Genomic DNA, 23,421 nt, shown 5'->3' on the forward strand with positions numbered 1-23,421 from the left:
GCCCCGAGCTCAGAGATCTGGGCACCAAGCCACGCCGGCCCCGCAGGCGCACCTGAGCCCGGGGGCGTTGCCCGCCCCCTCACCTAGGACACGTGGGTCGGGGGCTTCTGGGAGAGCCGCGGGCGGCCGGGGGAGGAGCCGGAGCCCAAACTTTAGTCGAGCCGAGCACTCAGCCTCTTTGTCTCCCCCGCCCCCTCTTCCCCACTTCCTGCCCAGCTTTAAACTCGGGATCCGCGGCGCGGACTTTGTAAACACGCGGCGCCTGCGGGGGTGGAGACTTTTTCTGTTGGGGCGCCTGACCGAGGAGTGCACGCCCCTCCCCACGGCTGGAGGTAGCGACCCCCCACCTTCCAAAGACAGAAGTCTGAGGCGGCGGGAGAATGAGGCCACAATCCGTGCTCCGGGGGGCTCACCTGCTATGGAGGTAGGCTTGATGGCTGAAGAAACCTAGATAGATGGGGTGTCAGCCTCTCCACCCTTCGCTGGGGCCTCCAAGTTCAGGCTGGACGCCTGGGGTAGGGGTCAGAGTTGGGTCGGTTAAGGGTGTCACCGCGTCCTCGTCACCTCCCCGTTGTCCCCCAAAGCTCGGCTCACTTTCTCTCCCAGTGAGCTGTTCTGCACGTAGTTGAAGAGCAGAGACGCCCCCAAAGCCCTGAGCCCTGTCCCCACAGCCCTTCTCCAAGCTGACCTAGAAGCCCAGTGGCCTCACTGGGTTGTCGTCGTTCTTCATACTTCAGAGATAGGGATGGGAGGCGAGTAGGAAGGCAGAACCAATGTGGGCAGGTAGCCTTCGAGTCCTCCTGCCAGCCAGGGCAGAGGGAGGAGGTCAGAAGATGGGACTGGAAGGAAGGACTCTTCAGTGTTTGTCCCTCTGGTGTCTGATGGGCACACAAGCCTCTTCTGTATCTTTTAATGTATTGCCAAGGACAGTAACTGAAGAAATTGGTTGCTGTTACTAAGGGAGCATAACGGATTCATATGCAAACATTGGGCACCTACTGTGTGTCTGGAATTTGTAGGATGCTGAGAGTGCAACGATGTTATTCATCTACAGCTTGTGTGGGTCATAGAACAACAGAGATAAAGTGCCAGGCTGGGCTGGCTAGCAAGACTCCAGAGAGAAGAGGACTTTGGAGTTGGATTCTGGGTGATGGAGAGCCACCAGGCAGAGAAGGGGTAGGAAGTCTTTGCCGGCCACTTGTTCATTCTGCAGTGTTGTACTGAACCCTGACTGTGGTGTTGGAACTTGGGATACAGTGAGGGCCCAGAAGGCATTCCTGCTCTCTTTAACCCGTTGTCTAGACATGAAGAAGAGCTGGGAATGAACAGGATAAATTCAGGGAAAGGCAAGTTTCTGGGCTGGTCCCTAAGAATCCAGAAATTCCCAGCTGTGTGCAGCTGGGGGTCCACTTGAGGGTTATGTGACCATCCATACAATGTTGGGGTACCCATTTCTCATCCTTGGACTTTAGGACTGTTTCCACTGTTTCCTGTATGCTGCCCACCTCGGTTCTGTTGGGGACCAGACATGCATGGGTGAAAGAGAACTCAAACTCCCATTGTGTTCCTGCAGATTTTTGTCTTTCAACACTTGGGCTCCTTGGAGAGATAACTGATACAACATTTGATGAATTCATTTACCACCTGTTAGCTATGGCCATACTCTCTGCCCAGGCTAGATGCTGGGGACATAATGGTAAACAAGTCAGAGCTTCTATTCTGCCTGGAATTTCCAATCAAAAGCATCTCTGAGAATTCCAGCAGGATCCTAGTCCTTGAGACCATGACCACCTTGGTCCTTAGTGCTTCCTCCTTTTTTGTTTCCTTCCCTCAATGGTTTGGAATACCAGCTGATGCTTATATAGTAATGTCAGGCACCCTTCTAAATATTTAGGGTGTAATGTTTCATTTGATCTCCCTAAGTCCTATGAAGTCAGCACTAGGATTATCTCCATTGTATAGATGGGAAAACAGAGGCACAGAGGAGCTAAGTCATTTTTCTAAAGAGTACACCAGAAATAAATGGCAGAGCTGAGATTGAAACCCAGATCACTCGACCTGGGAGCCCTGTTCTTACCCATTAGGCTAGCTGGCCTCCCTGACTGACCACATAGAACATCCACTTAAGCCAAGGACTTAGGAGTTTCCGAAAGGACCTGTAAATTGGGTGGTAGAGAGGAGAGAAATTTTTTAGTTGAGTGTGGGTGCTGGTAACGGTTTACATGGAGCTCCAGTAGGTCTGGAATAGGCTTGTAGGGACTGCACTGAGCTGGTATCCTTTCCCTAAGGCCGTGTGTGTGTGTGTGTGTGTGTGTGTGTGTGCACGTGCATGCATGCACCAGTGTGTGTTTTCTTGAATAAGCCTTACTCACCAAGAGGAGCGAGCGAGTTTGATGCAAGAAAGAAGGCAACATGGATGTAATGTGCCAAAATCTGGGGACGTGGGAGACCAAGACACCTCATTTGGTGAGAATCTTTAAGAGTAGCAGAGATCTTCATAGTTTAGATTCCAAGAGGAACAGTCCAACCTGGCAGCTGAGTAAGGAAGATGGTCAAGTAGTAGAAGCAGTCTTAAGATGTTTGCTCTCAGGGCGCCTGGGTGGCTCAGTCGTTAAGCATCTGCCTTCGGCTCAGGGCGTGATCCCAGCGTTCTGGGATCGAGTCCCACATCAGGCTTCTCTGCTGGGAGCCTGCTTCTTTCTCTCCCACTCCCCCTGCTTGTGTTCCCTCTCTCGGTGGCTGTCTCTCTCTCTCTCTGTCAAATAAATAAATAAAATCTTAAAAAATAATAATAAAAAAAAGATGTTTGCCCTCTTGCCCACAGCTGCTGCATCCCAGAGCTGCCTCTGTGTATCTCACGCCCTCCCTGTGGGCAGGCTAGGACCTTGCCCCGGATGTGAGCCAGGCCACAGGGCAGAGGTTCCATGGATTCCAAGCTGCTTTTCTATTACCTTTCTGAAACTCCAGGCTTTTCTCGAGAGTCGACTGTACTGCACACGTCTAGGAAGGCCTGAAGCGGTCCCCCTCTGCCTGCAGTCAGACCACCTCGTGCATCAGTTTTTGAGAGAGAGGCCTGTGTTGGGGGCGGGAATGGGTGTTGAGGCTGGTAGTTGAGGGTAAAGGGTGGCCACACCAAGATCACAGGTTAACCGGTTGTGAAATTCAGAACCATAGAGACCTCCAGGCCACCCTTCTGCCGTGCATTCTTTCCTCCCTTGTCACAGGGTGGGGTGCTGCGGAACCCTAGGCATGCCCCAGCCCCCTGCCCCAGGCGCTTTCTTGGCTGGGGAGAACAGGTTGTACTCTTGAGAAACCACAAGAGGAAGTTTAAGGAGGGCTGGGGGTGGGGAAAGTTCTGGGGCGCCTGCCAAGTTTCCCTTTCTCTGTTCAGCAGGAGGTATGTTTGTTTTGGTGTGTTTCTCTTACCCTCAAAGACATTTAAATTTTAAACCCTCTGAGTTTCAAAGAGCTGTCAAGACCTGCCCCATTACAGTGGTGGTGGTGGTGGTGGTGGTAGTGGTGGAGGCGGCAGCAGGGGTGGGGGAGTGATGTAGGGCTGGCCAGAAACACCTCCGGAAATGAGAGCAGAGCAAGGTACCCTTTTGTTGGATTTCACCTGGCATTCACACTGCTTGGGAAAGGCTGCATAACTCCAGAAGGTCTTCTTTTCTCCTTTTCTTCTCTCTCTTCCCCAAAGCACCCCCTCCAGCCCTGAACTCAGAGGAATGTGCTTATAATGGTCACTTAGGAGCTAAATGATGCAGCCAGGAGCTGTCCCAAGTGTTTTACTGGCCTTATCTCATTTGATACTCCTCACATCGCCAGGTAGTAAATACCCCTGTCCCCGATTTACAGATGAGGAAACTGAAACCCAGAGAGGCTAAGAAACTTCCCTGGTCACACAGCTAGTAAGTGGCAGAGCCCAGATTTGAACAGTGGTGTATTTGACTTCAGAGCTTGTGCACTTGACATTTAAATGAACCTCCAGATCAGAGCATCAGTATATATCAGACCTGAACAGTATTATATCATATCAGACCCTGAAGAGTAGGAGGTTGAGATCCAAAGATGTTTTTAAAATGGTGTTGCTACGGGAAGTGTGGCTTACGTAGAGAATCAGAAGGCATTCTTTGGAAGTTAATATATAGAGACTTTTTAAAAGATTTTATTTATTTATTTGACAGAGAGAGGCAGCTAGAGAGGGAACACAAGCAGGGGGAATGGGAGAGGAAGAAGCAGGCTTCCCACTGAGCAGGGAGCCCGATGCGGGGCTCCATCCCGGAACGCTGGGATCATACCCCGAGCTGAGGGCAGACGCTTAACGACTGAGCCACCCAGGCGCCCTGGATGTTAATATATTAAAAAAGGATCCCCGAGGGAAGAAAAGATGCAGTGGGTGAATGATTGGCATCAAACTCTGGACGGTTGAAGCAAATGGGGAGACTTAGGAGGGATGTTATAGCTGTGTTCAAATAGTTGAAAGGTTGCCTTTGGAAGCCCCTAGGTAAGGGGGGGCGCGGGGACTGGGGAGGGCAAATTCCCAAAAAGCGTAAGAACTTTCTGACAGATAGTTGCCTAAAGAAGTGAGTTCCTTATCTGAGGGAGTCTAAAGCACATGCTTAGGAGGGGCTTCTGCTAGTGGGAAGACCTCAAAGCCACTTCCACCTCTAAGCCTCCCATGTGATTATTCACCTGCTTCCCCCTTCCGGGTCATTCCTTTGCTCCCTCTGCTCCCCAGCCCATGGCGATCCCCGTCTGTCCACCAGGTGGGGCTGTTGCCCAGTGTGTTGTCCTTGGGCTGCTAGACTGGGTGAAGAGCACCATCTGGTCCTTTAGCTGCCAGCTGGTTTCATGGGGCCTCTGCCCCACCCCATTCCCAGTTATCTACACGAGGACGCAGGGAGCCACTTTTGACCCAGTGCAACCCCCATAAAATGCTGTCTTAGGTCTCAGACCTTGGCGCCCCTCCTTCCCATAGAGGCCCCTCCCTCCCACACCTTTTCCCCATCCTTGACCTTCCTTTGCTCTTGAGATAGAAGGACCTGTGTGTTGGGAGCAGAGGGCCAGGCCAGCAGCCTTTGTGGGCATGGCCTTTCATAGCCTTCAAAGGCGTGACACCATGTTGTCTCTTAAGGGACCTCAAAAACCGCAGCTCATTTGCCCTCTGCGGCAAGTTCTCCCACCCTGGTTGAAAGGCTCCCCAGAGACAGCCACTCCTCAGGTGAGAGAGCAGAGGCCCAGGCATTGCCTAGGAATGAGGGATAGGAGACGGATTGCTTGGTGCCCCCTCACACCCTTAGAAAGGTACAGAGTCGCTGGGGCCCAAGCGCCTCAGCGCCCCAGCGCCTCAGCAGGACGGGCTCCTCCACAAAGAGTGCAGTTCCCAGCCCTGTCGCCAGAGGGCACTGTGGAGGGCAGGCCCAGAGAAAGAGGCCATAACCAGTAGTGTTCCAAAACGTTTCCTAACCCGTGTCTTCCCTTCTAACAAGGCAGGATGCCCATTTTATAGACGAGCAAACCAAAGCATCATGGGTTAAGCAGCTGGCTTCCATTCACACAGCTGGTCAGTGGCTGAGCTGGAAGTCTGACTTGGCTATTTGGCTGTCAAGTCTGTGCGTAAAACCGCTAATTCGTGCTTTCTCTCGTGGAGTGGTCAAGAGAGCCAGTGCCTAGTAGAGAAACCACTCTGGTTTGAGTGTTAGCTTGGTTCCTTCCTGCCTGTGTGAAGCTGAGTTTCCTCATCTGTCAGGTGGGTGGAACTATAGCCCTTACCTCACCGGGTCCTTGTGGGGATTAATAACGGCTGATATTCCTTGAATGCTTTACTGTATAACCAGTATTCTCTTTTTTGTCCTCGTGGCATTTTTGTGAGGGCAGCGTTGTGGTTATGTCTTTACAGACAAGGAAACTGAGGCACAGAGTGGTTACACAGAGTCAGGGGCTGAGGTTTCAGAGTCTGCCCTCTGCGCTGGGCACATGAGATTAATGCCCTTGAAACCCTGCCAAGTGCCAAAGAGGTCGTGAGTCCTTATAAGCGATACCTCCCCCATCCTAACATGGCTGTAATCATCTTCCAGCCGGAGCTGCTTGAGGTAGACATGGGGGCTCTCCCCAAACCAAGAGGCAAGCCTGGTTTCTTTCCTCACCATCCTACCTATGACTCCCATTTCAGCCTTTTTTCTAAAATAAATACCAGCCCACAAGTTCTGGCCTGTGGTCAGACAGTTGGACAGAATACTTGAAATTGGGACTGTCCCAGAAACTCCCAGTTCTGGCCCCAGCTTTGTCTGCTCTAACTTGCCCTCCCTCCTGTCCTCTGTTCTCTTCCCTCCAGGCTGCTCCTCCTGCCCCTCCCCTGGGGGCCCTGAGTTCTGGGAAAGGAAGCAGGAACGGGGCCTCAGATGCAGACCTCGGGCTCCAACTTAGGCTCCAGCTGGAAGTGTTGGAGGCTTTGGGAGGAGGGGCTGGCCAGCGGAGAGAGAACAGGGGTACAGAGGGCCCCCAGGCTGCCTGTCCCCAGGAAGGCATCTATCCGTCATAGACTCTTTCCTAAGCTCACTCCTGGGGCCTGAGCAATCCTGTCTGGATAAGACCCAGGGGAGGGTTTACTCCTCTCTGGCAAGTGGCTATCACAGGCTGACTTTGGATTGTGGAGGGGAGGGAGGCTTGCTTCCTCCCAACACCAGGCCCCCCGAGAGTCAAGGCTGTGTTTCCCCTTCCTTCCAGCTCCGTCCCCTTTTCTTTAAACAGTATCTGTTGCAGAACCACCAACTTGGAGGCTGTTCGCATGTGCAATCTATTTTCATCACAGCGAGAGAGGATCTTGGGGTTACAGACTCTCAGATGGACCGGGGTAGCTGAGCGTAGGCCAGAGCGTGGAACATTCTAGTTTTTCCTGGGCCTTCTCCCTTTTTCCTTCCAGTCCGCTGGTACCTGCTGGTCCTAGAGGCAGCCTCTACGTCCTCTTAGAATTGACTTGATCCCACCCCACCCACCAGGCTGAGTTTTTCTCTTGGGTCTCTGTGTCTCCAAAGAAACAGTCTTTTTCGGCTTGGGCCCAGCCTCTTGGGTTCTAACTCAAAGAAACTCTCTTTACAAGCATTGGACGTGAGCTTAGTGCCTCCTGGGTTGTCCTCAGAAAGTCCTGCTTCTTCCCTGTCTTTTCTCTGATACAGCTTCTGGGAGTCATTTTTGGCATTCCTTGTGGGAATCTGTTGTGTGGATTTCTCTGAACCCTCATTTCTTCCCAGGCACATGGCAGCAAACACATTGGAGATAGTGACAGCATATCTTTTGCACAATACTTCCGTAAGCCAGGCGCCGTCATGGGCGCCTAGGGACTGTATGTACCATTTGCGGATCAGTTTATAATAAATATGCATGTTTGTTAACTCATCTCTCATTTGTTCTTCCTAAGAATCCCACGAGGTTCCCTTATTTCACAGGTGAAGAAACTGAGGCATAGAGGTTAAGTAACTTGCCCAAGGTCATACAGCTAGTCAGTCCTGAGAGCTGGGGCTGAAAGAACTCTGACCTGAGTGGAACTTTTCCTGCGTGTTGTGTGTGCTTGTGTGTGTGTGTCTCCACGTGTGTGTGCCCCCCCCCCCCACCTGGGGTAGTGTGAGACGACCCCAGGGTCTGTTGAGACACTGCCGTGAATGAACACAGCGTCAGGACACAGGAAGCTGGCTGGTAGGCCCCCGAGCTGCCTCCGTGTGCACGATGGTGAATTTGTGTGTGCCCGTCTCTGTGGAGCTGTGATGGTGTGGGTCCGCGTGCCCCAGGCAAGCCCAGAGCCTCCTCCACCCTCAGTGCTCCTGGCCGGAGCTGCAGCGTTGCCCACTAAGCCAAGCAAGACAGAAGGGAGGGAGCGAGGATGGCCCAGCCCTGCCCCAGCAGTCGGGTCAGGTGTCACATAAGACCCAGGAAGCAGGAGTGGGTGGTGGCGATGTGAGCTTTGCTAGGTGGGGCTGGGGCCCTGACCTATCTGGGGAGCCCTGGATGAATCAGCCTGACCACAGCCGCCCCATTTGCAGCGATGGTGCACACAGTTTTTCCTCCGGCTCCCCCTCCAGCGTTCCTTTTCCCTTCCTTCCTCTCCCCCAGATTCGGGCTTCGGTAAGGGTGTGGCTCCAGGGCAGCGGCTGAGGGCGCCCCTCTGGAGTCGGTGGTTAGGCTGAGTCCTCGCGCTGGGCCTGCAGACTTCACCTCCAAGATACCCGCCCCCCCCCCCGAAAGGGGCAGCAGCAGTGGCTGAGGAGGTCTGCCACATGCCCTGTCCAGAGGGCAGGGCTGCATAGGTCTAGCGTCCTGGGCTCACCCACCTGGTATGTCCCTCCCACAGCACCTGGGTGGCCCAGGCGTCTTGTCTTGCTCATTTGTAGCAGAGTCACATTTTAGGCAGTGCTGGGGTCAAGGTCAGTGTAAAAACAAAATCCATCTCGAAGTCACTGTTCAAGTCTTCTGAAACTGCTCACAGAACATAGGATGCATAGCTTGGGGGTTCTCCCCCATCTCTGAGAATCTCCCAACATGGCCAGTTGTCATTGGACTAGATGGCCAAGTCCTTGGTTGAACATGATGCTGAGCGGGAGTTAAGGGACCACATTGTATAAATACTATCGAAGTTTCTGTGGTTGGTTAGTGTCCTTCAGTGGGTATAACTGAATTTGTGATCGTGAAAGGGGTCCATTTAGGAATTCAATACGCATTCGCTCATGGGCTCTCATGGGCTCCCTGGGCCACAGGAAGGTTTGAGCGGCAGTGCTGGGAGTCTGGAGGAAGGAGCAGTTGCTCTTGGGTGGATTAACCAGGAATTTCTTCTCAGAGATACCATTGGAGAAAATAAAAGAGAAGTGGACTTAAGGATAAATTATTCAGGAGCAATTTTATTTTATTTTTAAGTTTATTTATTTATTTTTAGTAATCTCTAGGGGGCACCTGGGTGGCTCATTTGTTAAGCGTCTGCCTTCGGCTCAGGGCGTGATCCCAGCGTTCTGGGACTGAGCCCCACATCAGGCTTCTCTGCTGGGAGCCTGCTTCTTCCTCTCCCACTCCCCCTGCTTGTGTTCCCTCTCTCGCTGGCTGTTTCTCTCTCTGTCAAATAAATAAAATCTTAAAAAAAAGAAAATCTCTACTCCCAACGTTGGGCTCCAACTCTCAACCCCAAGTTTAAGAGTTGCATGTTCTTCCAACTGAGCTAGCCTGGCGCCCCAGGAGCAGTTTTCAATGGTGATGGCTGGGATCACGCCCTGAGCCGAAGGCAGACGCTTAACGACTGAGGCACCCAGGCGCCCCCTTTCTAAAATAATTAACAGCTATTTCTATAATCATTATTTTTATAACAGTAATTAATTTTATTTTTTATTTTTTTAAAATTTTAAAAATTTATTTGACACAAGGAGAGACAGAGAGCACAAGCAAGGGAGCAACAGAGGGAGAGGGAGAAACAGGCTCTCCCGCTGAGCAGGGAGCCCAATGCGGGGCTCAATCCCAGGACCCTGGGATCACGACCCGAGCAGAAGGCAGACAATTAACCGACTGAGCCACCCAGGCGCCCCTATAACAGTAATTATTTTTAATATGCCACTTATTTTTTTTAATGGTTTGAAAACTCCAGGGGTCCTGGGGGGCTCAGTCGGTTGAGCGTCTGACCTTTGATTTCAGCTCAGGTCATGATCTTAGGGTCGTGGGATCAAGCCCAGTGTCAGGCCTTGTGCTCAGCGGGGAGCATGCTGGGGAGGGGACGATGGATTCTCTCTCTCCATCTCCCTCTGCACCTCCCCCCTGCACTCGCTCTCTTCCTTTCTTTCTAAAATAAAAAAGTGAATAAAATCTTTAAAAAAAAAAAGCCTAAAACTCCAGCAAGACACTAGGGCAGAGAGGTGAAGACATGAGGGAAGGTAAAAAGTAGAGAGGGCTGGGGCATTACACCCTTTAAAATTATGGAGGATCCCAAAGAGTTGTTTTTGAAGGTTGTGGCTATTGACATTTAACTTCTCATTTTAAATGCGAAATTTAAAAAATACAAATTCCTTTAAATAGTAAAAACTCATTGCGTGTTAACATAGCATCATATGTTTATAAACTAATATATTATTAAATTACTAAAAATTCATGAGTAGTGTGGCTGTGTCTTACATTTCTTTGCAAACCTCTTCAATGCCTGACTTAGTAGAAGACAGCCGGGCGATCAGGTCCGCTGCTTTCATCTGTCCAGCGTGTCGTCTTGATGTACGAGAAGAAAATCTGGCCTCCGACAGATACGAGGTTGGAAAGGGCGAACGTGTGGACTGGTTTAGGACCTGTGGTCCTAGTAGAACACAGAGCCATTGTGAAGAAGCCAAATCCACAGCATTGGGTCGGGGAGTTTGGACTTTAGGTAGTAGACAGTGGGGAGCCACTGAAAGCTTTTGAGCATGGAAGTACCATGATCAGACTGTTTTAAGAGGATTTCTAGGGCAGCAGTAGAACAGAGCTGGCCAGAAAATCTACCCAAACTCTAACAAGGATTGAAAGTAGGGTGAGGCCAGTGGAAATGGAAACAAAGGGGCGATCTGGCAAAATATTTTGAAGTTAAAGCAACAGAACTTAGTAATTATTTGGTAGGAAGGTATGAATAATTTTCTGCCCTGGGAAATTGCTCTGCCCTTCCCCCGCTGGGCACTGCGCATACTTCTAACATGAAGTATGTTGTAGTTTGCTGCTTACGTGACTTCTCTCCTGCTAGGCTACCATGGGTGCCCACAGTGAATGAATGAAAGAGAGTAGGCAGGACCACCCCGGAATGCTTCAGCCTGTGTCGCTGGCAGAATCGTGGTACCATTAAGAGAAATTCAAAGAGCAGGAGGTAAATATGTCCGTTATCATTAAGTATTGCTAAGTAAAGAAGTAAAGGGTAGGAGGAGATGTCAAGCTATGGAGAGAGAGAGAAAATAGTGGGTGGACCTTGAAATATACCACGCTGTTGGTAGGGAAGTATACTTTCCTGGGTTCTAAAGATGGGGGGAGAAGTATAAAAACATCCAGGAGAGATCGCTCCATTGTTTGTTCTTAAGGAACTCAAGTTCAGTTAGGGCAATGTTCTTCAAAACCAGAAATGTTTTCATTTTTTTTTTTTAAAGATTTTATTTATTTATTCGACAGAGACAGAGACAGCCAGCGAGAGAAGGAACACAAGCAGGGGGAGTGGGAGAGGAAGAAGCAGGCTCATAGCGGAGGAGCCTGATGTGGGGCTCGATCTCATAACACCGGGATCACGCCCTGAGCCGAAGGCAGACGCTTAACCGCTGTGCCACCCAGGCGCCCCAGAAATGTTTTCATTTTAACCCATTTTATATACATGTACACACACACTCTTGTAGAGGTCTATCCAACAAGTTTCACAAAGCATTACTTAGCCTTACTCCAGATAATGGACTTCTGATATTTTCTTTTATTCTGTTGTTTCATTTTCTTGAAATTCTGGTCATGATTACCGTCATGACTTCATGACCCGGTAGAGTGTCCTGACTTGCAGTTGGAAAAACACTAAGTGGGCGAGGTATCCCTTGGTATTCTCGAAGTTCTTTTTGCAGCAGAAATAGATTGTCCAATATGAAGCAAAAGGAATTTACTGGAAGAAGGTTGGGAACTCAGCCTTGCCAAAAAAGCTGGAAGATTAGGTTTGGAAGCGGACAGAAACTGATAAAGTGCCTGAGGGCCAGGCAGAGGGCCCTGCAGGCAGATGCCGGCAGCTGAGCGGTCACCTCTGCCTGGCCAGGCATGGTGGGGACTGCCTGGTGGGGCTGGAGGGGCCGGCCCCGCCCGTGTCTGTGGTGCAGGTAGGCAGGCTGGCTCCTGGATTTGCTAGGGAAGAGGAGGTTCCCCCAAAAGGAAGTGGCAGTGCTGTAGGAAAGAAGACTGGATGCTTGACAGCCACAAGAGAAGAATCTACAAAAGGTTATCATGGCTTTATGCACATAAAAAAGTGTTTGTGGGGCGCCTGGGTGGCTCAGTTGGTTAAGTGTGTGCCTTCGGCTCAGGTCATGATCCCGGGGTCCTGGGATTGAGCCCCATGTCAGGCTCCCTGCTCAGTGGAGAGTGTGCTTCTCCTTCTCCCTCTGCCCCTCACCCCTGCTCGTGCTCTCTCTCCATTTGTCTCTCAAATAAATAAAATCTTAAAAAAAAAAAAAGCTGTCTAACAGTGAGTGGTGTCCTTGCACAATAGTGGACCTAAATGGACATGTTCTTGCCCTGCTGGTGGCCTGGTCACATGACAAACTCTCCCTTCAGAAAGCAGTTTGCCTCACAATGGAGCATGACTAAGCAAAATATGGTATATCTATTAAAGAAAATATTAGATAGCCAATAAAAATGTCAGTTGCCGGGACACCTGGGTGGCGTAGTCAGTTAAGTGCCTGACTCTTGGTTTTAGCTCAGGTCTCATGAGATCGAGCCCCACATTGGGCTCTGTGCTCAGCACGGAGTCTGCTTAAGTTTCTCTCTCCTTTTCCCTCTGCCTCTCCCCTCCATGCACACACTCTCTTTCTCTCTTTCTGTCTCAAAAATAAATAAATCTTTTTTTAAAAAGTCAATTTCAAAAATATGTGATATCACAAAAATTATACAGTCATGTGAAGGAAAACAGGATGCAAAATTGTACATACAATATATTGCAACTATATATTTCATACACACGCAGACACACACACACAAACACACACAGAAGAGACTGGAAGAAAATCTACCAAAATATTAGCAGTGTTGGTTTTGGGGGGCAGTAGAACTATGCGAGATTTTTTCCCCCACTTTTTTCCCTTTTTTCCCCCAATGTTCGGTTCTGTAATGACATGAACAAAGTTACAGTCATGAGTCGTGTTTCCGTAAGTATATAGAAAATCCGTCTGAGTTTCATAGTATCTCCTTGGAGACAGTAGATGCCAAGTGAAGCGTTGGCATGAGGCATATGTGTGCTAGCCCACAGGAGATCCCGATGTGGCCTGGGCAGTGACCGTGGCCTCGTGTTCCCCACTAAGCCAGCACTGTCTGCCGACCCTTCCAGTCCCGTGGCACCAGCAAAACCGAAATACCCAGGCAACTCTGGGGTGGCCAAGTCAGGTTGTCGTGGCGGTTGGGGTGGGTCTTAGATGACACACTTCCAAGCCCCGGTTACCCGTGGATGGATGCAGAGCGGATCTGCTGTCTGGGGCTGGCATTTCTGGGGGGGGGGGCTGATCGCTCCTCGTCCATGTGAGCAGCTTGGAGCAGTGGGAAACGAAGGTGGTGAGCGCAGAAGCAGGACTGTAGCCCACAATATCTGCCTCCCCAGCTCAGCAACAGCGAGGGGGTGGAGCCTGGATTGAGCCCCAAGATAAGGAATACGCAACAGCTGACCGGGAAGATCAAAATAAACAGCTGTGCCCCCGGGAGAATGAACTCCACATTCCATTCTCTGATCCCACCCCCAATTCCCACTTCTCCCAAGCGCCTTCCCCCTCACCACCCCCACGCGTGCACACTCAGCATCCCCATCAGCTAGAAGGGCCTCCCCTCAGCCTTGGCTTAGCTCCCTTAGAACCTTCCCACACCCGCCCCCCCTTAACCAGAGGCTCCGGGGCTGTTCTCCAGCTGTCTGGAAGGAAGTGAGTATTCAGGACAGGTGGCCGGAGGCGGATCAGAGGGGCCTCATGCAGGGCCCAGCTCCACCTGCCAGGCTCGGCCACCCTCAGGCTCACACGTGGGCCCAGGAACAGAAGAGGGCTGGGCGGTGGTGGCGAGTCTGGGGAAGCCGAGGCAGGCCCCGGGGTGGTGTGGGGTGGGTGGGGAGGAGGGTGTGTAGGGGTCCTGATGGCCAGGTCTGTGGACATCGGGTCAGCCCTCACCGGGGGTGGGTCCGGAAGGGGAGACAGACAGCAGGTATAAGAGATGATTTATGGCAGCTCTAGGAGGTCATTCCTTATCATAATGCTCAGGGGAACCCCAGCTCTGAGGAAGCCCGGCAAGCCTCCATGTCTCTTGAGAGTTCAAGGCCCTGCCTCAGACACCCCAGACGACTTTCCAAACATGCTAACCTGGAATCTTATTTTTTATTTTAAAATATTTTATTTATTGATTTGAGAGAGAGAGAATGAGCAGGGGAGGGGCAGAGGGGGAGAGAGAGAGAGAGAGAAGCAGACTCCCCGCTGAGCAGGAAGCCCGGACACGGGACGGATCCCAGGACCCAGAGCCCATGATCCGAACTGAAGGCAGGTGCCCAACCGACTGAGCCACCCGGGTGCCCCGCTAACCGGGGATTTTAAATCGAGGAGATAGAGGGAGCAGATATTTCCTATTTCCTGGGGCTGGACCTTGGGCCACCCGGAGTAGTAATTAACACGTTCCTTTATGTCACTCTCATACCAGTCCCAGCCTGAACAGCAGGCCTCAGCGGGACCTGGGCACCGAGGGGCTTAAGGGCAGCACTCGTTCCCATCACATAGGACTGTGTGTTCCCATCACAGCCCAAACCTGGAGAGATTATAGACATAGCTTGCACGCTCCTGAACTTGACCATGGCTTCTGACCCAGGCATACAGAGTATCAAAGCCAGGGGCAGGGGTGGGTGTGCGCCCTGAGGTGTGTTGGGCATCTTCACCCTTGGTGGGGGGTGGCCGGAAGAGGAAGGAAATGGGGGGCTGCGGAGGCTGCCCATTGGCCTGGCTGTCTGAGGAGAGGGCACTCCCATCTGCGCCAGTGCCCAGTGAGGGTGTGTATGGGGACCTCACTACCCTCTCAGTCTTGATCTTGGGGTCAGGAGTTTGAGCCCCAAGTCGGGCATAGAGCTTGCTTTAAAAAAAAGTATTTAGGGGCGCCTGGGTGGCTCAGTCGTTAAGCGTCTGCTTTCGGCTCAGGGCGTGATCCCGGCGTTCCGGGATCGAGTCCCACATCAGGGCTCCTCTGCTGGGAGCCTGCTTCTTCCTGTCCCACTCCCCTGCTGTGTTCCCTCTCTTGCTGGCTGTCTCTCTGTTAAATAAATTAATAAAAAAAAATAAAAATAAAAAATAAAAAAAAGTATTTAGATTTTCAAGATGGTGACAATAGAGCATTAAACCAAGTGGTGGGGGGGGCCTTCTGAGCATGGAGCTCTGTGTGACTGCATAGGTCACATGTCCACGAAGCCAGCCCTGATGGTAGCTAACATATATCAGCCACTTGCTGCCTGCCAGGCACCGTGCCAGGCGCTCACCATGCGTGGTCTCATGCCTTCCTCTCAGCGGCCCGATTATCCCTATTGTGCAGACAAGGAAATTGAGGGATTAGACAAGCCACATAACTTGCTGAGGTCACCAGCTCTTAAGGACCAGAGCAGGGGGAAGGAACCCAGCCTGTCTGTCAGCAAAGCCCAGGCTCTCAACCACCACCCCTGGCCGTTCCAGCCTATAGGGTAGGGAGGTTGCTGGGCAAGGCAGCTGCTTCCCGTCCCCTTTTTTCTGCCCTATCAGGGGCAGGAAGGAAGATGAGGCAAGAAACAGCAGCTGACAGTGTGGGGACAATGGTGGCGGCGGTGAGGGTGGCCAACCCCGGCAGGAGTGCTGGGTGGAGATGGGTGAGATGGGCGCAGGGACAGTGTGAGCTGGAGGCAGCTGATAGACAGCACAGCTGGGCCCTCCGCCCTCTCCCTGCTCTGCCCTGCTCTCACCTGCCACGCTGCCTCTCCCCTCCCGCGCACTCCCCCTTCCCTTTGCCGCTGCCCCTCACAGGGGACGTGGGTCAGGGCTCTGCTCTGGCTGTGCGCCCAGTATTCCCACACTTACCTCCAGGGTAACAGCAGCCGCAGCTCAGTGAGCACCTACTGTGTGCCAGGTGCGTGGCCAGGGACTTGACAAGTGGATGACCTTGACTTCCCTCCACAAACCTGTAAACAATGATTATTATCCCACCGAGGCTAGAGAGGCTAAGAGATTGACCACAGCGACAAGGCTGATAAGCGGGAAAGAGAAGATGCAGGCCCAGATCGAACCCCTGGCATTTCCAGCTCCTCCTCACCATCTTCCCCGTAGGACAGGGTTGTCCTGACAAGGTGTGGCAGCTCCCCGAGCGTGGAAGAGCCTCTTCTCACAAGGTCGATAGAGTTTGAGAAATGGTCAGTTTGAGGGAAGAAGACAGTGTGTATCCTGAGGGAGAGAGGCGTTACCTCCTGCCTCCATTTTGCATGAATTGGTTGGGGACCTGGAAGGTCCTTTCGGGCCCTTGGGAAAGCAGACCTCATGGAGTTAGGTGATTGGAGCTGAACCCGTGAGGAAGAAGGCCCCTCACGCACCTTGTACTGAATGGCATCCTGGCACCGAAGATGAACTGGGGTAGGCATTGGCAGGGAGCTAGAGTGCTGTAAACAGAGCTCTCCCAAAATCAGGGGCTGAAACAAAATGGAAATTTCTCACATACAAGTCTGGGTGGGGGATCTGAACCTTTGACAGTGTTGAGGACCCAAGCTCCTCCCATGATGTCACTTCTCCACACCCTGGGATGTTGAAGGCAGCACGCCACCATGTCTCCTGGGTCCAGGGTCCAAGACCTTGCCAGTGGGAAGAAAAGGAAGAGGAGAGGCACTGCCCTTCCATTTCAGGACATGACCTAAACTGGACAGATCACCTATCCCTGTAGCCAAAAGTGGGTCACCTGGCACACTGAGAACCGCAAGAGAGTTTGGGAATCATGTATACTGGGGCTCTTCGTAGGGTACAGGAATGGGAATTGGATTCTGCGGGGGAGGGGCGGCAGTTAACAATGTTCATCAGTGGATTGAGAAGGGCAGGGGCCTAGAGAGCTGATGTCACACGGTGAGGCTGGTGTTCCATGGGGAACCTCTAAGAGAAATGTTCTCAGGTGGACTTCTGTCTGGGTGAGGCGGGAGGCAGAGGGGCTGGTACCCCCTTGACGAATGCACCGTCTCCGGGACTGCCTCATCTCTGGCCCAAGGTAGAGGGTTTGATTCTCTCTTGCCCTGACCAGAAGCCTCTGGGAAGTCCTTAGGGAGCCCTTGTCCCATTAGCCCTATAGGATCAGGGGGAACTTCATTCAAGAGCACCATATTCACCCCTTTGGGGGGCCCTCTGTTCTCGGAAGGCATAGGGAAGGGTCATATCCTCACACTTCGGTGAGGTAATAATTATCTCGAGCAACAGGAAACGGAGACATCGAGAGGGTGAGAGATACAGAGAGTTCCAGAGCTCTCGGGGCCAGTCTCAGTCTCTGAGACAGATGGAAAGTAAGCGGAGTAGAAGCAGGAGGTCAAGCTTTGTCAAAAACCACGTGAAACTCCTGGTGGCTTGATGCTGGCAGGCAGTCTGCTGGGTCCAGTACTCGCTCATCCACCCATCCACCCGCTCAGTGTCTGTTTATTGAGCGCCTACCATGGATCCACCTGGCCCTGTGCTCAGTGTGGGCAAAAGAGAAAAGAACAAAGCAGACACGGTTCCTTGCCTCATGGAGCTGATGAGCGCTCAGTTTTCCCTGGTCCCCTGCTGAGGACAGGCTAGGCTATCGCAGCTCTGAGAGAGCCAGCTTTGTGGCTCAGGGCTCCGACGTGCCCATGAAAGCACGGGGCAGGCCCTTGCCTTGGCACCGGATGCCTGCCATCTTGGGGCAGCAGGGCGCGCTGCGGGCTGGGGCAGAGGGTGGGGGCGCCAGCGGGGAGGGGGGTGAGCAGCATTGGAGTTGCGGTTTCACTTCTCTCTCACATACCAGTGTGGAATCCGTGTTTTCTCAGTCGGTGAGGTTTGTGACTTCTCATCTGAGCCAAGGGGAGATAACTTCCCTCACCCCCTTCGTCCAACCCTGGCTGTTCCTCCAATGCTCCAGGTTGGGTGGGATCCCATCCAACTGGGGCCCTGTGACCCCAGCTCACCAACGGTATCACTTTGGTCCAGGAAAGGGGGTAGTGTGAGAAGTGGAAATCTGTGTGGGAACATTTCCTCTGTGGGGGCCTTTGGTCTCTAAGGCTCTTCTCTGGGCCCCTCTTGGCCTTGCGGTTCCCCCAACTAGCCCAGGAAGGGAGGCACCATGCCTTCACCTCCCCAGAGAGCTGCCCTGGCTCCCTGTTTCCTCTCAGGGCCTGTCCCAGGCCCTCTGCCTGCCTGCGTGGGTTGCCCTCTCTCACTTTTTTCCTGAGGCCTGGCCTAGTTCAGGCCCTGCTTGCTCCTGTCTGGACCTCTGAGGGGCCTTCCAGTGTCACTTCTTACTCTCTTGCTATGGAACAATGCCAGTGGCATGGCAGAGGAGAGGAACCCCTCTTCATCAGAGGGAGGGCTGAGATCCTCCCAGGATGCAGTCTGTCTTCTTGCCTTTCTTGTCACCCCTCTGTCTCTACCACCCAGTGACTATGTAGTCCTGGTGAGTTTTTCACTCTCTACCGGCCCCGTGCCTCAGTGTCCTTATCTGTGAGATAAGGACAACACTAATACCTACCTCGCAGGGTCCTTAGGAGGCTTCCTGTACACATGGTACTTAGAACAGTGCCCGGCAGGGGCGCCTGGCCGGCTCAGTCTCTAGGACAGTGACTGACACATAGCAAATATTCAGCTATTGTTATGATCAAGGTGTTTGCCATTATGATGAAAACACAGAAGTTTTAGACCCCAACACTGGTATATAAACCCAGGGATCTACAGGGCGCCTGGGTGGCTGGGTCGGTTAAACATCCGACTCTTGATTTCAGCTCCGGTGATGACCTCAGGGTTGGGGGATTGAGCTGCACACAGTCTGCTTGAGATTCTGTCTCTCCCTCTCCCCTCCCCCCCATCTTGTGTGCACACGAGAGTGCACTCTCTCTAACAAATAAATAAAATCTTTAAAAAATAAATAGACCCAGGGATCTGGTCCAGTTAAATAAATAAAAGCCTTGGAGTCACACGCCCCTATCTCTGTGGTCAGTGGGAGGGCGGGGCCCTGTCCGCTTTCCATATAGAGTTTTGGCTTTTAGTGTAGGATTTTGTACTTAGCAGGTATTCAGTCGATGATGGGTGGTGGATCGAGGAGGTGTCACCTGGCATCTTACAGGCACCCAAAGATACGCTGTCAATATTATAGTTTTGAAATATCGTCGATTCTCCTTCTTCACGGTAGTTAGGTTCCATGAAGCTGCTGTGACCACTGATTTAGTGAATACTGAGCCATTGCTCTTAGGAGAATACAGGGTCAGGTTCCTTGGAGCCCCTGGTCACAATGTTTTCGTCAACCAATTAATAGAATACCTTGTTTCATGTGTTGTTTATGTTTAAAGACCGCTTACTTAAAATATATTGTTGATTCATTAATACCGAACTCATGGCCAGGGGCACTGTAACTCGTGTCTGAGCAAAGTTTATCCAGCACATGTGTTTTCTCTGACACGTCACAGAATCTTTAGACAGTACATCAGCCCTACGCTTGGGGGCCATTTTTAAAAATTGATTAATTTTTTAAAAACGATTTTTAATTTATTTGACAGAGTGAGACAGCAAGCACACAAGCAGGGTCAGCAACAGAGGGAGAGAGAGAAGCAAGCTCTCCACTGAGCAGGGAGCCCGACGTGGGGCTCGATCCCAGGACCCTGGGATCATGACCTGAGCCAAAGGCAGACACTGAACCCACTGAGCCGCCCAGGCGCCTCTTGGGGGCCATTTTAAACAGAGAAACCAACAAAAGGGCAAAAAATGTGGAAAAGGTGGCACTAACTAGACTTCTTACAGCATGAGAGCTGAAACAAGAAGGCAGAGCGTGCCTTGTGCGACCCCAGCTAAGAGTAGGTGACTCAGATCTTTCACGGCTCTGTGCATGTCCGAAAATGGCCGTGAAGGCGGCCCGAGTATTGATTTAGGAGTTACAAACAAATTTTAGTGAGTAGGCAAATTTGCAAATGCAAAATCCACGAATAATGAGGATCGGATACCCGCTGCCCAGTGATCAGCAACTCCCTGCAACCTTCAGCCCCTTAAGGGTCGATTGCCTGGCCCAGCAGGGCCCCCCCGCCGCCCCGCACCAGCTCTTGGGTCAGCATCCATGCCGTACCACTGTTGACTCTTGTGGGCACAGGGTACCTTTGGCTGCCCTGGCCTGCAGTGGAGGAGAGAGGAAGCTTTGCCCTGCCCTCCTCCCCCCACCCCAACCCCTATTTCCCCCTGCACGTGAGGCCTCGCTGGTGAACGAGACCCACACGTGCATAAAGGGAGGTAGGGTGACATGAGCGGGCGGCCACCTGTGACTTTTCTCAGCCAAGTGCTGCATCAACACCTGGGGAAGACCCCCTGGCAGTTTGGGGGGGCCTGTTTTGATCTGATCTTTATTTACCCCTCACAAAGGAAGTAAATAAATAGCTCTTTATGTGTGTGTGTGCGCGCGCGCGTGCCAGACTGTAGGTGCCTGCTGCGCGCTGTTGAAAACCGAGACCCGGCCCCAGAGGAAGTGGTCACAGAACGATTGTTTTATTTTCCATTTACCCTTACATCTCTTCCCCACCTCCACCCTTTTTATATGTGCCGAGAAGCTTTCTTTGCCACCCTGGGATCCGATCATTTGTTCCTTCATTTCTTCACCCGCTCGTCCTAGCAGGTACTGAACCCACAGGGTGCTAGATGCTGGTGAATAGAAAAGATACCGATAAAAGAAAGTGAGATGGAGAAAGGGCGCCTTGGCCTATGTATTCAGATCGCTCGGAGGACTGCTCATTAGCAGGATGACCGTGGGCAACTTAATCTGTGGGATCACGCGATCTCATCTCACAGGACGGTTTCGAGGATTGGAGTAGGTAGAATAATGATGAGCTCGTAGTCAGCACTCAACGCAAGTGAGTTTCTTCCTTTAAGGACACACTGCGCACATGGGAACAGAGTTTGCGGTTTCCTCTCTGCGCCTCCTACCTACTCCTGTGGCTGCCTGCCTGCCCCAGACCTTCAGGAGCACCTGCCTGGATCACTGCGCGTTTCCACAGCGCCACTGCTCCAAGGCCAGCGGAGCCTTCCCAGGACCTGGGAAATCAAATTCAGCTTATCGTGGTGCTCTGGTTCTCCTAGCGTCTGGGCTCAACCCACCTTTCTAGCCCCTTGACCCACGATCAACCTTTGTAACTCAATTCCTGCCACTAAGAGTGCCTGACCCACCCTGTGCTGCCCCTGCTTCCATCACTTTTCTCTCACTGTCCTCCCTTCCTGGAACACCCCCTAGGCTCCTCCCGTCTACCCTGTCCAAAGGTGGCCATTCTTCAAGGCTCAGTTTACATCCACTTGTCTGTTGGGATACCTGGGTGGCTCAGTCATTTAAGCATCTGCCTTCAGCTCAGGTCATGATCCCCGGGTCCTGGGATCGAGCCCCACATCAGGAGGCTGCTTCTCCCTCTGCCTGCCGCTCCCCCTGCTTGTGCTCTATCTCTGACAAATAATAAATAAAATCTTTAGGGAAAATAAATAAATAAATCCACTTGGCTGCTCCTGCCCCCGTAGCCCTCCTGGGTGGCTTGTCCTAGGGGATGTTATGTGCGGGGGAGCTTCTTGTCCTTTCTAGAGGACAAGCTCTGCTTCTTTGTTGCCTTCCACCCTTCTTTAACTCAGTCTGTACACAGGATGACCCGCCTGGCCCCAGGGCTTGTCCCCCAGCAGTGCCCATCACTGCATATGATACCCTTCAATAAATGCGGGTCCGACAAATGCGTGAGGGGACACAACGAAAGACTGCACGTATGAAGTCATAGCGTACAGACTCTGTGCCGTGGGCCTTCTGAAGCAAGGGCGAGTCAGGAAGGCTGGCGGTGAGGGGAAGATTCTGGGAGAGCTGAGCAGTCTTAGGAGGGAATGGGTGTCGCTGGGGACATTGGAAGGCAGAGGCCAGGGTGTGGCAGGAGCCACGACCGCCTTGACCAGAGCCAGCAATTTTTGCTCCTGCCCCCACTGCCGCCGCGCCAGTGTCCAGATCTGGGGAGGGCACTGTGGATGGAGGCTTGAACCATCCACATGTGTGGACAGGGTCCTACTGAGGGCCTGACCCACACAGCAGAGCGAGGGAGGACAGAGAGACAGCCAAGAATCTCCTGCATGTTGGGTCACATGTGGACACAGCAGGGCTTGGGAAAGTCATGCGTTCATTCATATAGTCATTTGTTCATTCAGCCTTTATTTTTCAAGTTTTGCAACAATGATAAAATAAATACTTGCTCGGTATAGGAAAGTTGGACAACGGAGAAAACTGGGAAAGTTAGGAAAAGTGTTTGTAGTTCTTGCCCCCCAAAGACAGCCTTGGTTTACATTCTGTAAGTTTCTTTCTGGTCTTATAGCTTTATTATTTAAATAATTGTCAGCAGTTATGTAAACAGCTCTTTAAATAGCTAATTTTTATATTTCGTTCTTACATGTATTAAATTAATGAAAAATTATAATTATAAAAGTAAAACAAGCTTTATCATTTTAAGAACAGATTATAGACAGGGAGGAGAAGAGGCACAGCAGCAAAGTCCGCCCTGCTCTCCAAGTCCCCCCCCCCCCCGGCAAAGCCAGTGGTGGGGGTTGGTGTGTCCTTCTGAACCATTTTCTCTGTTCATATATACTCAGGTGGATTCTTTTAAAATCAGGCCAGAGAATATTGTTTATGTGCAGTCGCTTTTATTTTTACAAAGTTAGAGCCAGTTTGCATGCCCAGTGTTGCATTTCTCTTTTTTTTACAGAACTTTTTCTTATACTATGTAAATATACTTAAATATCTGACATACAAAACAAACCCATACCAGTAACACGTGGTCTAGTTATACTGCAGCCGAACAACCGCCCAGAAATCTGATCTGTACATTTTAGAACATGACTGAACTATCTCATTGATTAATCAAGATGATTTTAAAACCTTAACATTTAATATCTAAAGTATTTTTTTAAAGAGTTTATTTATTTGAGAGAGAGCGAGTGAGTGCACGAGTGGGGGGAGAGGCAGAGGGAGAGGGAGAAGCAGGCTCTCCGCTGAGCAAGGAGCCCCATGCGGGGACTCAATCCCAGATCCCAGGATCCTGAGATCATGGCCTGAGCCGAAGGCAGACACCTAACTAACTGAGCCACCCAGACGCCCCTAGTTAAAGCATTTTTTTAAAAGATTTTTTATTTATTTATTTGACAGAGAGAGAGACAGCCAGCGAGAGAGGGAACACAAGCAGGGGGAGTGGGAGAGGAAGAAGCAGGCTCATAGCAGAGGAGCCTGATGTGGGGCTCGATCCCATAACGCCGGGATCACGCCCTGAGCCGAAGGCAGACGCTTAACTGCTGTGCCACCCAGGCGCCCCTAAAGCATTTTTTAAAGTAATCTCTGTGCCCAATGTGGGACTTAAACTCACAAACCTAAGATTAAAGCTATCACATTCTACTAACTGAGCCTGCCAGGCGCCCCGCGTGTTAAAATGTTTTTAAAAAGTAGTGGGAGATATCTTTTTTATTTTGTTTTGCACATATAAAA

General features: G+C 51.5%; 1 protein-coding gene across 2 annotated transcripts in view; it reads left to right on the top strand.

Moving 5' to 3' along the window:
* Positions 1 to 179: 179 nt before the first annotated feature.
* CCND3 (cyclin D3) overlaps positions 180 to 23,421 on the top strand; it is an 88,762-nt gene continuing 65,520 nt past the window's right edge. Inside the window, exon 1 of one of the 2 annotated variants that reach the window (XM_045777056.2) lies at positions 180 to 424. In XM_045777056.2, the coding sequence (XP_045633012.1) occupies positions 419 to 424 (6 nt within the window). In that variant the 5' untranslated portion in view covers positions 180 to 418. The remainder of the gene's footprint in view (positions 425 to 23,421) is intronic. The other variant, XM_045777057.2, reaches the window with a different exon arrangement.

Source organism: Ursus americanus, chromosome 29, assembly GCF_024610735.1.
Source record: "Ursus americanus isolate L20-20 chromosome 29, mUrsAme1.1.p, whole genome shotgun sequence".
NCBI lineage: Eukaryota > Metazoa > Chordata > Mammalia > Carnivora > Ursidae > Ursus > Ursus americanus.